At 45.1% G+C, this 16143-nt stretch overlaps 1 protein-coding gene across 1 annotated transcript in view; it reads left to right on the plus strand.

Moving 5' to 3' along the window:
• The window catches only part of LOC125438128 (1-phosphatidylinositol 4,5-bisphosphate phosphodiesterase beta-4-like), a 257416-nt gene that overhangs the window by 180186 nt on the left and 61087 nt on the right, over positions 1 to 16143 (plus strand). The window contains 7 exon segments of the mRNA XM_048506335.1: positions 2416 to 2497; positions 3509 to 3609; positions 4173 to 4230; positions 10591 to 10699; positions 12247 to 12395; positions 12397 to 12458; positions 14003 to 14096. Of these exon segments, the coding sequence (XP_048362292.1) occupies positions 2416 to 2497; positions 3509 to 3609; positions 4173 to 4230; positions 10591 to 10699; positions 12247 to 12395; positions 12397 to 12458; positions 14003 to 14096 (655 nt within the window).

Below are 16143 nucleotides of genomic sequence, written 5' to 3' on the forward strand. Positions count from 1 at the left end.
AGATAAACCTCCACAGCTCAGGCGGCAGAGCTGGGAATCAAACCCAGTTCCTCCAGATTAGATACACGAGCTCTTAACCTCCTACCCCACTGCTGCTCCATCAAGTAGAACTCCCTGCAATGCAGGAGCACATAATTAAAGCACTCCTGACAGTTGGCCATCCAGCCTCTCTTCAAAAACCTCCAAAGGAGGAGACTCCACCACACTTCAAGGTAGTGTATTCCACTGCCGAACAGTCCTTACTGTCTGGAAGGTTTTCATGATGTTTAGGTGGGATCTCTTTTCCTTCCCCTTGGACCCATTACTCCTGATCCTAATCTCTGCAGCAGCAGAAAACAAGCTTGCTCCCTCACCAACATGACATCCCTTCAAATATCTAAACATGGCTATCATGTCACCTCTTAACCTTAACCTCTGACAATGCAAGGATTGAGCTGAGATTCTTGAATAGAAGAGCTCCAATTTTCTTGGTCCGTTTTACAATATGACTGTAACACACTCATACATAAAATGTGCAGGTGACGGATATACTAGCCACTGCTGTCTTTTGAAGCTTGTAAACTGCTTGAGAACCTTAGACCAGAGGTGTCCAACTCTGGCGCTTCAGTTGTTCATGGAGCACAATTCCCATCAGCCCCTGCTGGCATGGCTAATTGGCCATACCAGCAGGGGCTGGTGGGAATTGTAGTCCATGAACATCTGAAGCACCAGAGTTGGACACCCCTGCCTTAGACAGATTTTATTTTATTTACCTGTTTAGTACCATGACCTCAGTTGCTATTTTTTTTAAAAAAAAAAAACATTAGGTGTCTCCTGCCTCCTTGAAGAGTAACAAACTTTCTTCCAGCAGGAGCTTTTGTGAGTCAGAGCTAACTTCATTGGATGTTTCTGGGAAGATTTTTTTTTGGAGATTTTTGTAACAAAAATCACAAAAGTGGGCGAAAGAAGGGGGTTGAAGCACAATGGGGCTCAATACCAAACCTGTCATACAGTGTTCAGGTTGAAAAATCAAATGCTTCATTATTTTCATCCACATCCTGGAAATTATTTTGCAAAAGTCTTAAAAGGTATTTTTAAGGCTCCAAGGGGGAAAAAAAACACACAACCAGGAAGTTCCTGATATAGGCCATGGAAGACAGGCTAGAAAGACTCCAAAATTGTGATAACAGCCAAACTGTGTGATTTATGACGTTATTCAAACAGGCTCAGAGATGCTGCATAGTTAGGCTTAGCCAAAATCCCCTCCATGGATGTATGTTTTCTCCTGGTCTGTGTGGTTGCAGCCTGATGAGGGTATTCCTACACACACACAAGCTTATTTCAATCTGGTTAGAAAACTTCCTTGGTTCTGGTTCAGTGATTTCAGGGGTCGCAAAGCAACCTTGCTCCCAAGAGACTGGGATCCATGATCTTGGGCTTCTTTCTTTCTTTCTTTCTTTCTTTCTTTCTTTCTTTCTTTCTTTCTTTCTTTCTTTCTTTCTTTCTTTCTTTCTATCTATCTATCTATCTATCTATCTATCTATCTATCTATCTATCTATCTATCTATCTATCCATCTATCTATCTATCTATTCAACTTCGATACCACCCACCCCCGGAGGGCTCTGGGTGGTGTCCAACAACTGTTATAATCTAAAATAACAAAAAGAGCACATTCAATAAATCCATACAATATGATAAAATTAGGGCTCTAAATGTCACACTAAAACCATTTAAAACAGCGCACAAAACATCGCGTCCGGCAATCTAAAAGTCCCTCTGAAGAGGGAACAGAAAGGCCCGAGATGTAAAAGGCCACAGATTATAAAAAGGGAAGGATTATCATGCTAAGAATGATCATGCTAAGAAACCAAAGTCTTTCCATTCTATGGCAAAAAGAGAACTAGAGAGAGAGTTTAGCTCAGGGGCGCGCTGCCCAGGGGGACATATGGGGTCAAATGTTCCTGGGCTGCAGCAATTTAGTCACACCCCTCCTCCTCCCCCTGGGTCCATGCACTAACTTCAAGACCTGGTGCAAAAAAAAGTTGTTTGGTAGTGGTGGGGGAGGTATGTGTGTGTGGAAAACGCAGATTTTGCACCGGGCTACATTTCCCCTAGATACGCCTTTGGTTTGGCTTCATCTCTCCCCGTAATGTCAGTGGAAAACCTACACAATTAGTCAATTAGAGGTCCCACTTGTTCAGAACCATTGCATAAATCAATTTCACTGAAAGTTCTCAGGGAATTATTCCTGACTTGTATGAAATGCTAAGTCTGTATACATAATGATTAGATGGCAGGATGTTCCTTAGTTGTTTTTTTTGCTAAAGTTACCTTTGCAGGCATGGCCCAGAAGGGAAGCCCTGTGGTGTCTGAGTCACCTCTGTGGATGGATTCCTCAGTGTCTTCAAGTAACTTTCCTTTCTCTTTTCCCTAGCATTACCCGAACTTTTGCATCAGGTAAAACCGAAAAGGTGATCTTTCAGGCACTCAAGGAATTGGGTCTTCCCAGTGGCAAGGTATTTATATTTAATTTTCAAGCATGAAGAGCTAATCAATTTTAGATTTGGGTCATGATACAACATACTCAGTTGATCTAGCTGAAGATTATTCCCAGGCTATCCCAACCACTAGTACCATCTTTACACACTATTTATAAGGAAGGCATTTTGTAGAGGGTGGACTAAAAAGATACCCATCTCACATAGCCGTGTGAATTTGAATTATCTCTGAGTTCTCTTGTTTTTATTTCAAATAATATTCGGCAAGATGCCGAATACTTCCATGTTAAATACCCTAGCACAGGGGTAGGGAACCTGCGGCTCGAGAGCCACATGCGGCTCTTCTGCTCTTGCACTGCGGCTCCACGAGCCGAGCCACCGGCCCCATCCTTGCCTGCCCTGCAGGCAGCAGGGCGGGCGCACCAACTGCCTGCGGCCGGCTGGGCTGCACCGCGCCACGGGCTTCTCCTATCACCTGCCCCGTTGTAGCGGGGTGGGTGCTTTCCCGGCAGCTGGCAAGGCCGAGCCGCTGGCCTCATCCTTGCCCACCCTGCAGGCAGCAGGGCGGACGCATCCACGCGCTTCTCAGAATGAGTGGAGTAAAAGGTAAAAAAACCCCAATATATACGGTGTTATCTTTATTTTAAATGTCAAAAATTATTTGCGGCTCCAAGTGTTTTCTTTTCCCGTGGAAAACGGGTCCAAATGGCTCTTTGAGTGTTAAAGGTTCCCTACCCCTGCCCTAGTATGTGAAATATTGTGGATAGCAGCCCAATCTGGTCTGTGAGTCATACTTGCAAAACCTTAAGCTGGTGTTTCTGGGCATTGAACTTAGGGTGACAGTCTTGTGCTGGGTTCGTTGCAAACAATGTTTATGTCTGGGCGCTCTCAGAAATACAATATTGGGTGGGATAGAATATTGGTTTGACTCAACAAGTGGGGTTCTTACCAGTAATTTTGGGTTTGTGTAGTCAAAATGTCAAACACGTGTTTGGGACGATTCCACACCAGTTATCCTTTCCTTTGCAGAACGATGAAATAGAGCCTCCAGCGTTTACTTACGAAAAATTTTATGAACTGACGCAGAAGATATGTCCTCGCACCGACATCGAAGACCTCTTTAGGAAGATGTAAGCAGATTGTAGTGTGCAATTTAACCTAATTACAATCTTACCCTATTCAAGGACGGTATCTCTGAATCATAGCTTAGTAGACAGAGGTACCATCTTCTCCAGGGGCTCAAATTTCAGTAAAAGTTAAGATTAGTAGTTTTCAAAAACTATCAAAGGAAGTACTGAGGACTGTTTTTGTACTGGCTTTACTAACCTACAAAATTAACCTGCTGTTTTGAAGATGATTAACATAATACGTGAACTAACTAGGTTAAGAAAGTCTTACTGTATGAAATTTCATTCACTAAGATTTTAAAATGGAAGACTTACATGTTGGTTTTTAAATCGCTTGAATCTATTAGAACCAGGAAGTAGGGGCGGGGGCAGGGCGGGCTGCTGTTTGTAGCAAGGCTAGTTAGTGTCCCTTACAAATCATTGCTCCTATGTCGAAAAAGCAGAGCTTAGATCCCCGTTAGGACATTAGACGGCTGCTGAGCATATCAAAAAATGTCAACATGTAAATCGTACCTGCTGTAGCAACTTACATGAAAACTTACTTTGTCTAAAAAATTTCTTTTCAGCAATGGCGACAAAACTGATTATTTAACGGTAGACCAATTAGTGAGCTTTCTAAATGAAGTAAGCTTTTTCATACATTAACTACGTAGAAGTTTGTCTGCCGTGGCTTGCTTCTTTCAGCCCCTCTCATCGCATGCCCCCTTCCACCGTTTGCTCCGCTCCTGACCCCTGCTGATGTTTCCATTTTAGCCTCATCTGTGCGCAAAGATCAGCTCCTTCGTGATGCATCCGGCTTCCCTTCATGCCTGGCTTTGCGAGTGCTTGTGTTGATTTCTGGCCGTGCTGTGCAGCTACTGTGTGTGTTAACTGGTCATCGTGTTGTGATGCCTTGTGGAGTTTTTCTGAAGGGGCACCCATGTTTATGGGCTTCTCTTGTGTAAAATTTGGAGGGTGTTTTTTTGTTTCCAATTAATCTTCCGATGAATAACATATAAACACTGATTATGTGCCTTGGGAAGTATTGCATTGACCTGTTGTTTGTGAAATTTGGCTGGAGAGGATGCGACTTGCAATAAAGGGTTGTTGTCAGTGGTGGGATTCAGCCTGTTCGCACCACTTTGGCAGAACCGGTTGTTAAAAGGGTGCTTGTAAACAACCAGTTGTTCAATTATTTGAATCCCACCACCAGAACTGGTGGTTAAATTATTTGAATCCCACCATTGGGGTGAGGCGATACCAGCAAGACATGAGGAAAGCAGACTTAAGTGTAATAGGTTTCTATTAGGCCCCTTCCGCACATGCAGAGTAATGCATCACTTTCAGTACACTTTGCAGCTGTGCAGAATAGCAAAATCCACTTGCAAACAATTGTGAAAGTGGATTGAAAGTGCATTATTCTGCATGTGCGGAAGGGGCCAATGTTTCATAGGTCGTTTCCCCACTTACCTCGACCCCCCTGTGCCGGCGCTACTCTCAGCACGTGTCATTTCTGGTGCGCCCCAGGCTTCCCCATGACCCCGCTCTGCGCGGGGTCATCAAAAGGCGCTGTTTTGAGGAGCGCCAGGAATGATCTCTTGGCGCTGAGGGGAGCCGCGATTCCAGTGGCAGAAAAGCATCGTAGGCGGCTGGCAAGGAGCTGCTGCCCCTGTAGTGGGGAGTGCCGGGGGACCCCGCGCTACTTGGCGGAAGTGGCGCGCAGCAGACGGTAAGTGGGAAAGCGACCATAGTCAGTCTTCAAGCCAACATTTTTAATTTTCCTGATGAGAGCCTAGTATAGATGAAAATAACCCCCTTTGACCTCAGTGCTTGGAAAGGCAATCCTCCCTGCAGTCATACAAGCCTTCTCAAGCTTTCTCATGTGGGCATGTTTCCTGTGGGCATTCACAACTGTGGGCTTTTTTCTGTGGGCATTTTTCTGGTCATTCTCTTTGTAATATTCTTGATGTTTTAAAATCTGCCCTGAGATGACCTCCTCCTCATGCCATGTAGTCAGTAAGATGCAAAATGTGGCCATCCTCTCCACTTGCAGGGTTTTTGAAGAGTCTGAATCCACTGAAGGATTCAAGAGTATGTATTATTATTTTTTACGCACCTTTCTTCCCCGTTATCCTTTATTTCTTAACCGTTTGTGGTTTAATGGTTTTTGTTGTATTGTTATTAATTTCATCTTTTTAATAATTTTTTTTAAAAAGAGTATGTATTATTAGGAGAGCCAGCGTGGTGTAGCGGTTAAGAGCAGGTGGATTCTAATCTGGAGAACCAGGTTTGATTCCCCACTCCTCCACCTGAATAGCAGAGGCTTATCTGGCGAACAAGATGTGTTACCACGCTCCTACGTTCCTGCTGGGTGACCTTGGGCTAGTCACAGTTCTCTCTGAACTCTCTCAGTCCCACCTACCTCACAAAGAGTCTGTTGTGGGGAGAGGAAGGGAAAGGAACTTGTAAGCCACCTTCAGTCTCCTTACAGGAGAGAATGGTGGGGTATAAATCCAAGCTCTTCTTCTTCATCATCATTGTGGCTTCCATGCGCTCTCCCAATAAGGCTCGCTGTGTGCTGGCCAGTGCAGAGAATGTTTCCAAAGCTTTCTAGGAGCAGCAGTGGCGTAGGAGGTTAAGAGCTCATGTATCTAACCTGGAGGAACCGGGTTTGATTCCCAGCTCTGCTGCCTGAGCTGTGGAGGCTTATCTGGGGAATTCAGATTAGCCTGTGCACTCCCACACACGCCAGCTGGGTGACCTTGGGCGAGTCACAGCTTCTCGGAGCTCTCTCAGCCCCACCTACCTCACAGGGTGTTTGTTGTGAGGGGGGAAGGGCAAGGAGATTGTAAGCCCCTTTGAGTCTTCTGCAGGAGAGAAAGGGGGGATATAAATCCAAACTCCTCCTCCTCCTCCTCTTCTTCTCCTCCTCCTCCTCCTCCTCCTTCTTCTTCTTGTAGGAGCACCCCTCCTCCCTCTGACAGTTAATACCAAAATGATCATATGGCCAGGAGGAGAAAGCACCACTCCTTCACTTCTCTTTTTGCCTCCACAAAGAGAGGATCTCCCTTGCTGTTCTGTGTTCTTTCCCCTCTCTTCCTTCTTGAGGTTGAGGAGACTTGTTCCCCTCATCAGTAATCATTCTCGTGAAGAACAAACTACATTCAAAGAAGAAATGTTAATGGATTTCCACATGGTCATTATGCAGCTTCGGGCAACAGCAGAGCTGTAGCGAGGGCGAACTCTTCTCGGGGCACATGTGTGCCCTGCGCCCCTGGCATGCCCCCAGCAAGACCCCTGCCCCTGTCCCCTGGGCGCTACGCCACTGGGCAACAGTCATGACCGGAAACTGGAAAATATTCCAGTCGGTTCTTCCTCTCTCACTGTTTAAATTGGCCTTCCTTGAGCCAACTGTAGCGGCAGTGGGCATCTTCAGGTACCTTTGCGAAATCCTGAGAGCCTACAAAGGCCTGAGGTGCTCAGTTTACATCTGGATCTCACTAGTCAGTTCCCCCATGTAAGAACATCAGAAGAGCCCTGCTAGCTCAGACCTATGAGGGTCCATCTAGACCAGTGGTGGCGAACCTTTGGTACTTCAGATGTTATGGACTACAATTCCCATCAGCCCTTGCCAGCACGGCCAATTGGCCATGCTGGCAGGGGCTGATGGGAATTGTAGTCCATAACATCTGGAGTGCCAAAGGTTCGCCACCACGAATCTAGACCTACATCCTGTTATAGTGGCCAGTAAGTTACTCTGGAGGGCAAACCAACAGGGCATAGAGGCTGAGGCCTATTCCTGTAGCCTCCTGGCTCTGGGATCCAGAGTTTTACTGCCTGTGAATGTTGAGGTTTTTCATAGGTATATGCTGGAGACTGGTGTGTAATGTACAGCAGGAAAGGGCAGGTTTTATATTTCTGGGAATTGCTTAGCTTTCTTTCAGAGCCTTGGGAGATACCAGTCACAAAATGGCCGCTGAGGAGGTGGAGCCAATAACAAAAATTACAGCGTTTCAGAGAAGGACTTGCAGGGCTTGGGTGATGAAACACCCAAGCTGACCACCATTCCCCTAAATTTGTATTTTGCACCGCACAATGAGGCAGTGTTGTTTTACTGCCGTGTTTTCCCCCGGCAGAGCAACGAGCAACTTTGATGCAGGGGGAAAGAGTCAGCAGCACATTCTTTTCCTCTCTAGATCGAGGGAGTGTGTGTATGCTCACAGAGAAAGAGGAAAGGCAGGTAGGGAAAGGGGTAGATGCTGTCAGAGCAAAGGGTGCGAGGAAGAGGAGAGAGGCTGCTGCTTCGAAAGGAAGGGAAAGGAAGTGGTTACAGCGGCATGGAAAAAAGGCATGGAAGAGTTCTTCTGACTGCTTGGAGAATGACTGATAACTCTGGAGTAACCTCCCATCCACTCCTGCTATCCCTCTCTCACAAGGGGGAAGGCTGAGAGCCATTTCCACCAGTTTCACATGGCATCCCATAGTGCTCCAGAACCCACCCCTCTGCTTGTTGTATTTCTTGTATCTGAAACCAGACAGTGCAAAGCAGAGGCGTATGGGGGGGAATGGCACCCGAGGGCAACACTGGCTCTGGGTACCACCCCTGCGGGACCCCCCACCCCCAAGGTCCACTTATCTTTGCAAGCCTGCAGGGAGGTGGGGGCTCGAGGAATGGCTCAGCAGACGCCTGACGCTGGCTCCTACACTCCTTGGCCTCTCTGCTGACATGCCAGCCTCCAATAGAGCCCGCTATGAGCCCGCCGAAGTGCCCCTCAAGTTGAGGGGTGCCCGGCAGTTCCGCAGCAGGCTTCAGTGTGCAGGGGGCAATTTTGCGCCCCTCCATGTGACCTGATGGGCAGTGCCCGGGGACAGGGGTTACCCCCTGTCCCTCTGGCAGGATTGCCCCTGGTGCAAAGCATTCCCCTGCTCCCAGGCATTGCAAACGTATGGCTGGGCTGAACGGTTCCTGAGAGACGCTTGCTTAGGAAAGGGCAGCCTGCTTCTAGCATTCATCGGCTTCAACTTAAATATCCAGGAAGCCAAGGGAGAGTGAATTAAATGGTTCTCCATCCAGTGCAGACTGTTAGTTGGGTGGATTATGAAGGCTGGTGTGTTCTCAGCTGTGCGCTTCATCTCGGTAGTAAGAACCTCCTTGCATTTCCGCATTTAGAAGGTGGTGAAAACTACCTCGGTTTTTAGAGAAGATGGCCACCTCTGAGTTTTGGTTCACGCTTCTATCTGGGCCTTGGTGAAAGGTCTTTCTATGATCATTGATTTATTTTGCTTGGATCCACTTTACATACCACTCAGCTGAGGTATATTTGGTTTTCGTTAAAAAAATTAATAGCAAATTGGACCTTTAATATGCAGCATGGTGTAGTGGTTAAGAGTAGTGGACTCAAATCTGGAGAACTGGGTTTCATTCCCCTCTCCTCGAGTGAACTGCATTTGCCATTCCTGCACTTGAAGCCTGCTGGGTGACCTTGGGCTAGTCCACAGTTCTCTCTGAACTCTGTCAGCTCTACCTACCTGACAAGGTGTCTGTTGTGGGGAGTAGTTGTAAGCCACTTTGAGACTCCTTGCAGGAGGGAAAGGCGGGGTATAAAGGCCAACTCTTCTTCATCAAAAAGTTAAAAAATGAACGTTTGTAGAATCTATTGATGAGATTGGGAAACTGTTGGTTTACATGAGTCCCTCAGATACTCATTTTGCCATTTTGGACTACATGGTTTTAACGTCAACTCCATCACTTGAATGTCAGAACTTTACAAATGGTGTGTTAGATCTTGGCCAGCGATTTTTGTTGATACCATTCTAGGTCAGCAGTTCTCAACCTGTGGGTCGTGACCCCTTTGGGGGTCGAATGACCCTTTCACAGAGGTCGCCTAAGACCATCGGAAAACACATATTTCCGATGGTCTTAGGAACCGAGACACAAGTAATTTTATGGTTGGGGGTCACCACAACATGAGGAACTGTATTAAAGGGTCACGGCATCAGGAAGGTTGAGAACCGCTGTTCTTGATCTTCACGCCAAGTTAACTGAAACCTTTTTCTTTCTGTTCAGGATTTTTTTTCTTCCTTTGTGCCAACAGCATTTGTATCTCATGCGTTGGAACCCAATGGAAGAGTGATCCTTCTCTCCTAAGGGGTGGGGAAGGTTCCATTAATGGCATGGGGCATCCCAACTGCATTTCTGACATTCAGGAATAGTTCCATGGGGTTGGCAGGTGGGGAGAGAGGCATTGAGGAGGACACAAGAAGTTCATCTGGAAAGCAGAGCTCCACTTGAATTTCTTTGCATGCAAGTTATTATTTCTGATCTAATGAACTGAAATGTGTCGAAATAAATTTAACAACTAATTTACAGATTAATTGGAGTCCATGTAAGGAACTTTGGACTTTCTAAAGTGAATCCCCCCCCCCGCACATTTTGTTGGTCTCTGCGGGGCTCCTGGCCTTGAATCTAGCTTTTCCTACCACAGATGGACACAGGTTTCCTCTGAAACTGATTTGCTGACTTTGTAGGATCCTTTAAAAAAATCATAAAGCGATCATCTTCCAGTAGAGCGCTTTCTGTGTTTTATGTTTGAATATTTTTGAAGAGTGACAATGTGATTCTTGGGAAATCGGGAAGTGATCTATTGCTAAAATAATTCAGCCTGTCTATTCGAATCAGTTTTGGACTGGACAAGATGTATTTATCAATGAATCTGTGAGGTGGGGCGATAAGTGATTCCTGTGATCTTGTTGTACGCACTGCTTGCATGTGTTTTTCGCATTTGAACAGTAATGCGCATTACGCAGCCACATTTGACATCTGTTAAAATCAGTTTATCTGCAACATGCTGTGATTTTAAAAAAGAATCGGAAGTGTGTTTGCAGGCAGAATAGCCGAGGTTTCCATTTCAAAACCCCTCCCCTGCCTCATCATCAATTAAATGTTTGCAAAAGTCAAGCCGTGCAGCAATTCACCGGTCTAAATCCTGTTCTCTCTGACTTTAGCACCAGCGGGATCCTCGCCTGAACGAAATTTTATTTCCCTTCTACGATAATAAAAGAGCTTTGCAAATAGTTGAAATGTACGAGCCAGATGAAGATTTAAAAAACAAAGGTGAGTCAGGGTTCTTGCTATAATGATATGTAATGATAAAATGATAATTTCTGTAAGTTTTTTGGTCTTGATCATTTATTTCTGATTTATTTATTTATTTTTGGAATTTATACCCCAGCCTATAGAGAGGTCTCAGGGCGACTTACAATAACAACTGTAAAAACAACAGTAAAAACATCAACCATCGCAAAAAACATAGTACTACCCACCCACATACCATCCCCCACCCCACTGGCAGCCTCCAGAGGGGACACAAAGGGGGGGGGGGGTCAAAGGCCAAAGGTCTGAGTGAATAGGAAGGGCTTCACCAGACACCAAAGCCCATAAAGTTGAAGGAGAATTGTTGACACCACTAACTGATGAACAGATCCAGACTTATCTATTCTCTTTCTCAGCTCTCAGGCCATGGTAGTTCTTTGATTTGACTGTGACATAGAAGCACTGTTGCTATTCTCTGAAACCAGGTACCTCAGATTCCAGAGGTATTGTCTGGAAACTTTTTTTGGGGGGGGGCGACTGCTGAGCCCGCCCCCTTCTGCTGCCCCGCGCACTGGCTATATATTTGACCATCTGCCAACCCCCTCCCTCCCAGGGTTTGATCACTGGGGTTTGATGCCAGACGTCTCTTATTATTAATCACTTATTGAAGGTTACTGCTGCTATAGTTTTAAGGTTTTATATTTTTTAATTGGGGATATTCAATTTGTTTTATTGTGTTGTTATTTGTTATTGTACACTGCCCTGAGCCCTCCGGGGGTAGGGCAGTTTATCAAATCGAATAAACAAACAAACAAACAAACAAACAAACAAATAAACAAATAAACGGAAGGGATCTAACCCGGATGGTTTAAAATTCCTCCAGAATTCCCCAGTCCCTCCTTTAAGACATGGCAGGAAATTGGACTGGATTGCCCTTGTGGTTTCCTCTAACTCTATGATTCTATGATGCTCCTACAGGTGGAGATTCTAATCAGTGGTCACAGGAGTTATCTTGGAAGATGCCTTCCTGTCAACATCTGGTGGTCCTTTCCAGGATCTGGACACTGATAGCAGCAAACAAATTGACCCAGATTCAAAACCACTATTTTCTAGTCTTCTGTAACTACAGAAAGGCCACTCGCAGTCCTGTATCAAATGTCCACCTCTCCCCCCTTGAAAACTGGAGGACATCGGGGTCTTCCTGGAGCTTCAGGGAGAGTCCTCTCATGGTAGCTCTGCAGACAGATGATGTGATTCATCTGTGGAGCTTTGAAACACAACAGCCTTCGTAGACCAGACCTGAAGAAAGGCCACTTGGTATTCATGTTCATATTTTAAAAACTGACATCCCCCACCAATATCTCGATAGCGTTTGTGTCACATCTGAGGAAACAGGGAACTCGCCCCTTCCTGGATATATACACCAAAGACCCATTCTCCTAGGGATTTGGGGTCCCTAGACTTTAATAAAGACAAGCGCCGAAGTTTTCTCTCCTCTTACAGCCCGGGTTGGGATTTTACGATTTTTTTTTTTTTTTTTTTAGAAATGATGGGTTTCCTGATTTCAGGTCTCATGTCGAGTGATGGGTTTTGCCGGTACTTGATGTCAGATGAGAATGCGCCCGTCTTCCTTGACCGTTTAGAATCGTACCAGGAGATGGAACAGCCTCTGGCTCACTACTTCATCAGCTCTTCCCACAATACCTATCTGACAGGAGAGGCAGTTTGGCGGGAGGTCCTCTGTGGAGATGTATAGACAAGTCCTCTTATCTGGATGCAGGTTGGACGCCAAGATGGTGTTTTAAGTTGATATTAAGCAGAAGTCCATATAGATTTTGTGTAGACACTTAGGTTTAAGTCCAGTAACACACCAGAGACGTACAAAAGTTTTAGGGTATAAGCTTTCAAGAATGAACCCCCTGGGGCTGAATAGGGACGTTGGATTCTTATCTCGCTGTAGATGCTAATTTACCTCATGGTCGATGCTAATTTTTTGCCTCTAAGCATTTGTCCTCTGCGCTAATCTGATTACAGTATGCATTGTACTTCTGCATTCTTTACGAGCGTTCTTTACAACACCCCCGACTGTGATAAAAAGACTCAAGGATCTTCATTCGCACTCCTGTCTGATGAAGGGAGCTTTCACTCTTGAAAGCTTGAACCTTGAAACGCTCATTGGTGTCTAAGACTCTGCTGGTCTTGGATATAACTGTTCCACTGCAGACCAACATGGCTACCCCCTGAAACTGTTATAAAACACTTATCTGATTCACTACTGCATTTGATTAAATATATATTGGATGAATGTTCAGCGAAGGTGTCAAAACAGGATGTGGTCATAGCTTCGAGCTTCAAAGATGCTGAAAAGGGAGTGGGCAAATTCATGGAGGATGGGGGCTATCAATGGTTACTAGTCATGATGGGTCTCTGGTACCAGAGGAAGAATGATGCCTCTTTATAAGAACATAAGAACAAGCCTGCTGAATCAGACCAGAGTCCATCTAGTCCAGCACTCTGCTACTCGCAGTGGCCCACCAGATGCCTTTGGGAGCTCACGTGCAGGATGTGAAAGCAATGGCCTTCTGCTGCTGCTGCTGCTGCTGCTGCTCCCAAGCACCTGGTCTGCTAAGGCATTTGCAATCTCAGATCAAGGAGGATGAAGATTGGTAGCCACAGATCGACTTCTCCTCTCCATCAATCTGTCCAAGCCCTTTTTGAAGCTATCCAGGTTAGTGGCCATCACCACCTCCTGTGGCAGCATATTCCAAATACCAATCACACGTTGCATGAACAAAATGTTTCCTTTTATTAGTCCTAATCCCCCCCCCCCGCCCCGCATTTTCAATGTATGTCCCCTGGTTCTAGTATTGTGAGAAAGAGAAAAATTTCTCTCTGTCAACATTTTCTACCCCCCATGCAAAATTTTATAGACTTCAATCATATCCCCCCTCAGACGAAGATTGGGGGGGGGGGGAGCGGAAAACTCAGATTTTGCACCAGGCTACATTTTTTCCTAGATACACCGTGGAACACATCCCAGTGTCATTTATTTACAGCTTAGCTGCATCTACGCTAACCTACATTCGAATGAGTGTGATTTTTCATCTGACTGATTGCAGGGTACAATCACATCAATGAAATCCCACAGCGGGTAGTAAATTCTTTTCCCTCAGATGTTTTGTGTGCTCACCAAACGTATATGAACTGAGCTTCTGTTTCGTACGCCAGATAGTTTGCAGGGAGTTCTGTCTTTCTCTCTTTTGACGGTTAATTGCTTCAGGGAACAGGAAAGTGAGTTCAGAACTTTTTTGCCTTGGTTTCTAGATGCGTTGAACTGGATTGCTGGGATGGAAAGGGTGAAGACCAAGAACCAATCATCACACATGGGAAGGCGATGTGTACAGACATTCTTTTCAAGGTAACCATTAGTTGTCCTAAAATGCAAAAGGTGTGATCCCAACCACAATTACACCTTTCTAAGCCTACATAGTTTTAAAATTCATCACCCTCTAACCTTTCATTCCAAAATGACAGTATCTAATCAGCAGTTACTTATATCTTAATAACTTAATAAGTTACTTATAATAATATAATTATACTTTATTATTAGATTATTATATTATAAGTTACTTATAATATAATAATATAATTCTATAATTATAATAACATAATAATAAGTTACTTAATAGCTTAATGATAAGTTACTTATATCTTACTAACAAATGAATATTTTACTTATTCTTATTCTTACATAATTGATTCAGCCTCAAATAAAAAAATACATTTCCCATTTCTCATCAAACTCTTGTTTTGACCATCTGTTCAGAAGATTTGTTAATTTGGCCATTGTAGCATATTCTCTATCTTTCCAAAGTGCTATGCTGAGATCTCTCACTTTTCCAATGGGATGCAATTGTTACCCTTGCAGTTATTAATAAGTGTCAACATGGTTCATTAAACTTCTTTGGAAGACTTTCAGGCAAACTGCACAATAACATAGTTTTTAGCAGTAAAAGGAAATTTTTGTTTAAGCATTTTTTGCATTTTCATATGTACTTCTATGTAGAGTAAACTTCCTCTTGTAATGCTGCTACTCTACCGAGGTATCTGAAGGTTCATCATCAAGGTCTTACTATGCAGTCTCCCACAATTGGAGTGTGTATGCCCAGCAGTGGTGGGATCCAAAAATTTTAGTAACAGGTTCCCATGGTGGTGGGCTTCAAACTGTGGCGTAGCGCCAATGGGGCTGGGCGGGGCACAACGGGGGCGTGGCCGGGCATTCCGGGAACAGGAGCATTCCCTGGAAGCGGGGCTAGTGGCAAGGGCCTTGTAGCCGTGCATGATCCTTAGGCGGGGAATGCGAAGATACCTTGACGCGGGCACCATGCTGCCTTGCATTGCCACCCCTCCTGCCCTAGACTGCTTCCAGTTCTACTTGGCAGCTTCTGCTGAGAGGAGGGGCGTAGCTTGAGGCAAAATCGCATTGGCAAAATCACCCATTAGTAACCCCCTCTTGGCACACACAAATAATTAGTAACCTACTCTTGGAAACCTGTGAGAACCTGCTGGATCCCAGCTCTGATGCCTAGGCCAGTTGTGGGAGGGATTCTTCACCTTTCCTTATCGATTTTCCTTGTGAATCAATTTTCCTACCTTCATGACCTCGTGAGGGGGAGGGGATATCCCTCAGTTCTTCTTTTGCCGCCATGTGAGGATGCCGTTTTCTGTGTTCTGCTGCTGAGTTTAATCTCTTCAACGTTGCTCTTTTTTACCGTTCTTCTCATTCCTTATTGGACCGAAAAAGAGCGGAGCATTCTTCCAGAAGTGTGCTTCTTGTCAGGCAAAGGTGGCCAAAACCGACAGCCATTCAGAGTGCCTTTTATAGGCAAAGGCCATATCCTGTCTTTGCATAAATACTGGGGCCAAGTAACTCCCAAGGCTCTTCAAGGACGCTTCTGGTTGGGAGCAGCAGTGGCGCAGTGGTTAAGAGCAGGTGCATTCTAATCTGGAGGAACTGGGTTTGATTCCCAGCTCTGCCGCCTGAGCTGTGGAGGCTTATCTGGGGAATTCAGATTAGCCTGTGCACTCCCACATGCATCCAGCACTTTCAGAGCTCTCTCAGCCCCACCACCTCACTGGGTGTTTGTTGTGAGGGGGGAAGGGCAAGGAGATTGCCAAGTAAGCCCCTTTGAGTCTCCTACAGGAGAGAAAGGGGGGATATAAATCCAAACTCCTCCTCCTCCTCCTCCTCCTCTTCTTCTTCTTCTTCTTCTTCTTCTTCTTGTGTCTAAAAGCCATTTTGTGGGAGAAGTTTTCTTCAGTGCTTCAACATTTAGATTTTACCAACAGCAGTCGCTTGTCGGTGGCTTCAGTTTTCCGTTATTTACTTCATAAATAAATTCCAGCATGTGTATGTGTTTTTCACCTTGTTTACATCTTGCCTTGATTGCTCATCCTGTAACTTT

The sequence above is a fragment of the Sphaerodactylus townsendi genome, linkage group LG01 (assembly GCF_021028975.2).
Source record: "Sphaerodactylus townsendi isolate TG3544 linkage group LG01, MPM_Stown_v2.3, whole genome shotgun sequence".
NCBI lineage: Eukaryota > Metazoa > Chordata > Lepidosauria > Squamata > Sphaerodactylidae > Sphaerodactylus > Sphaerodactylus townsendi.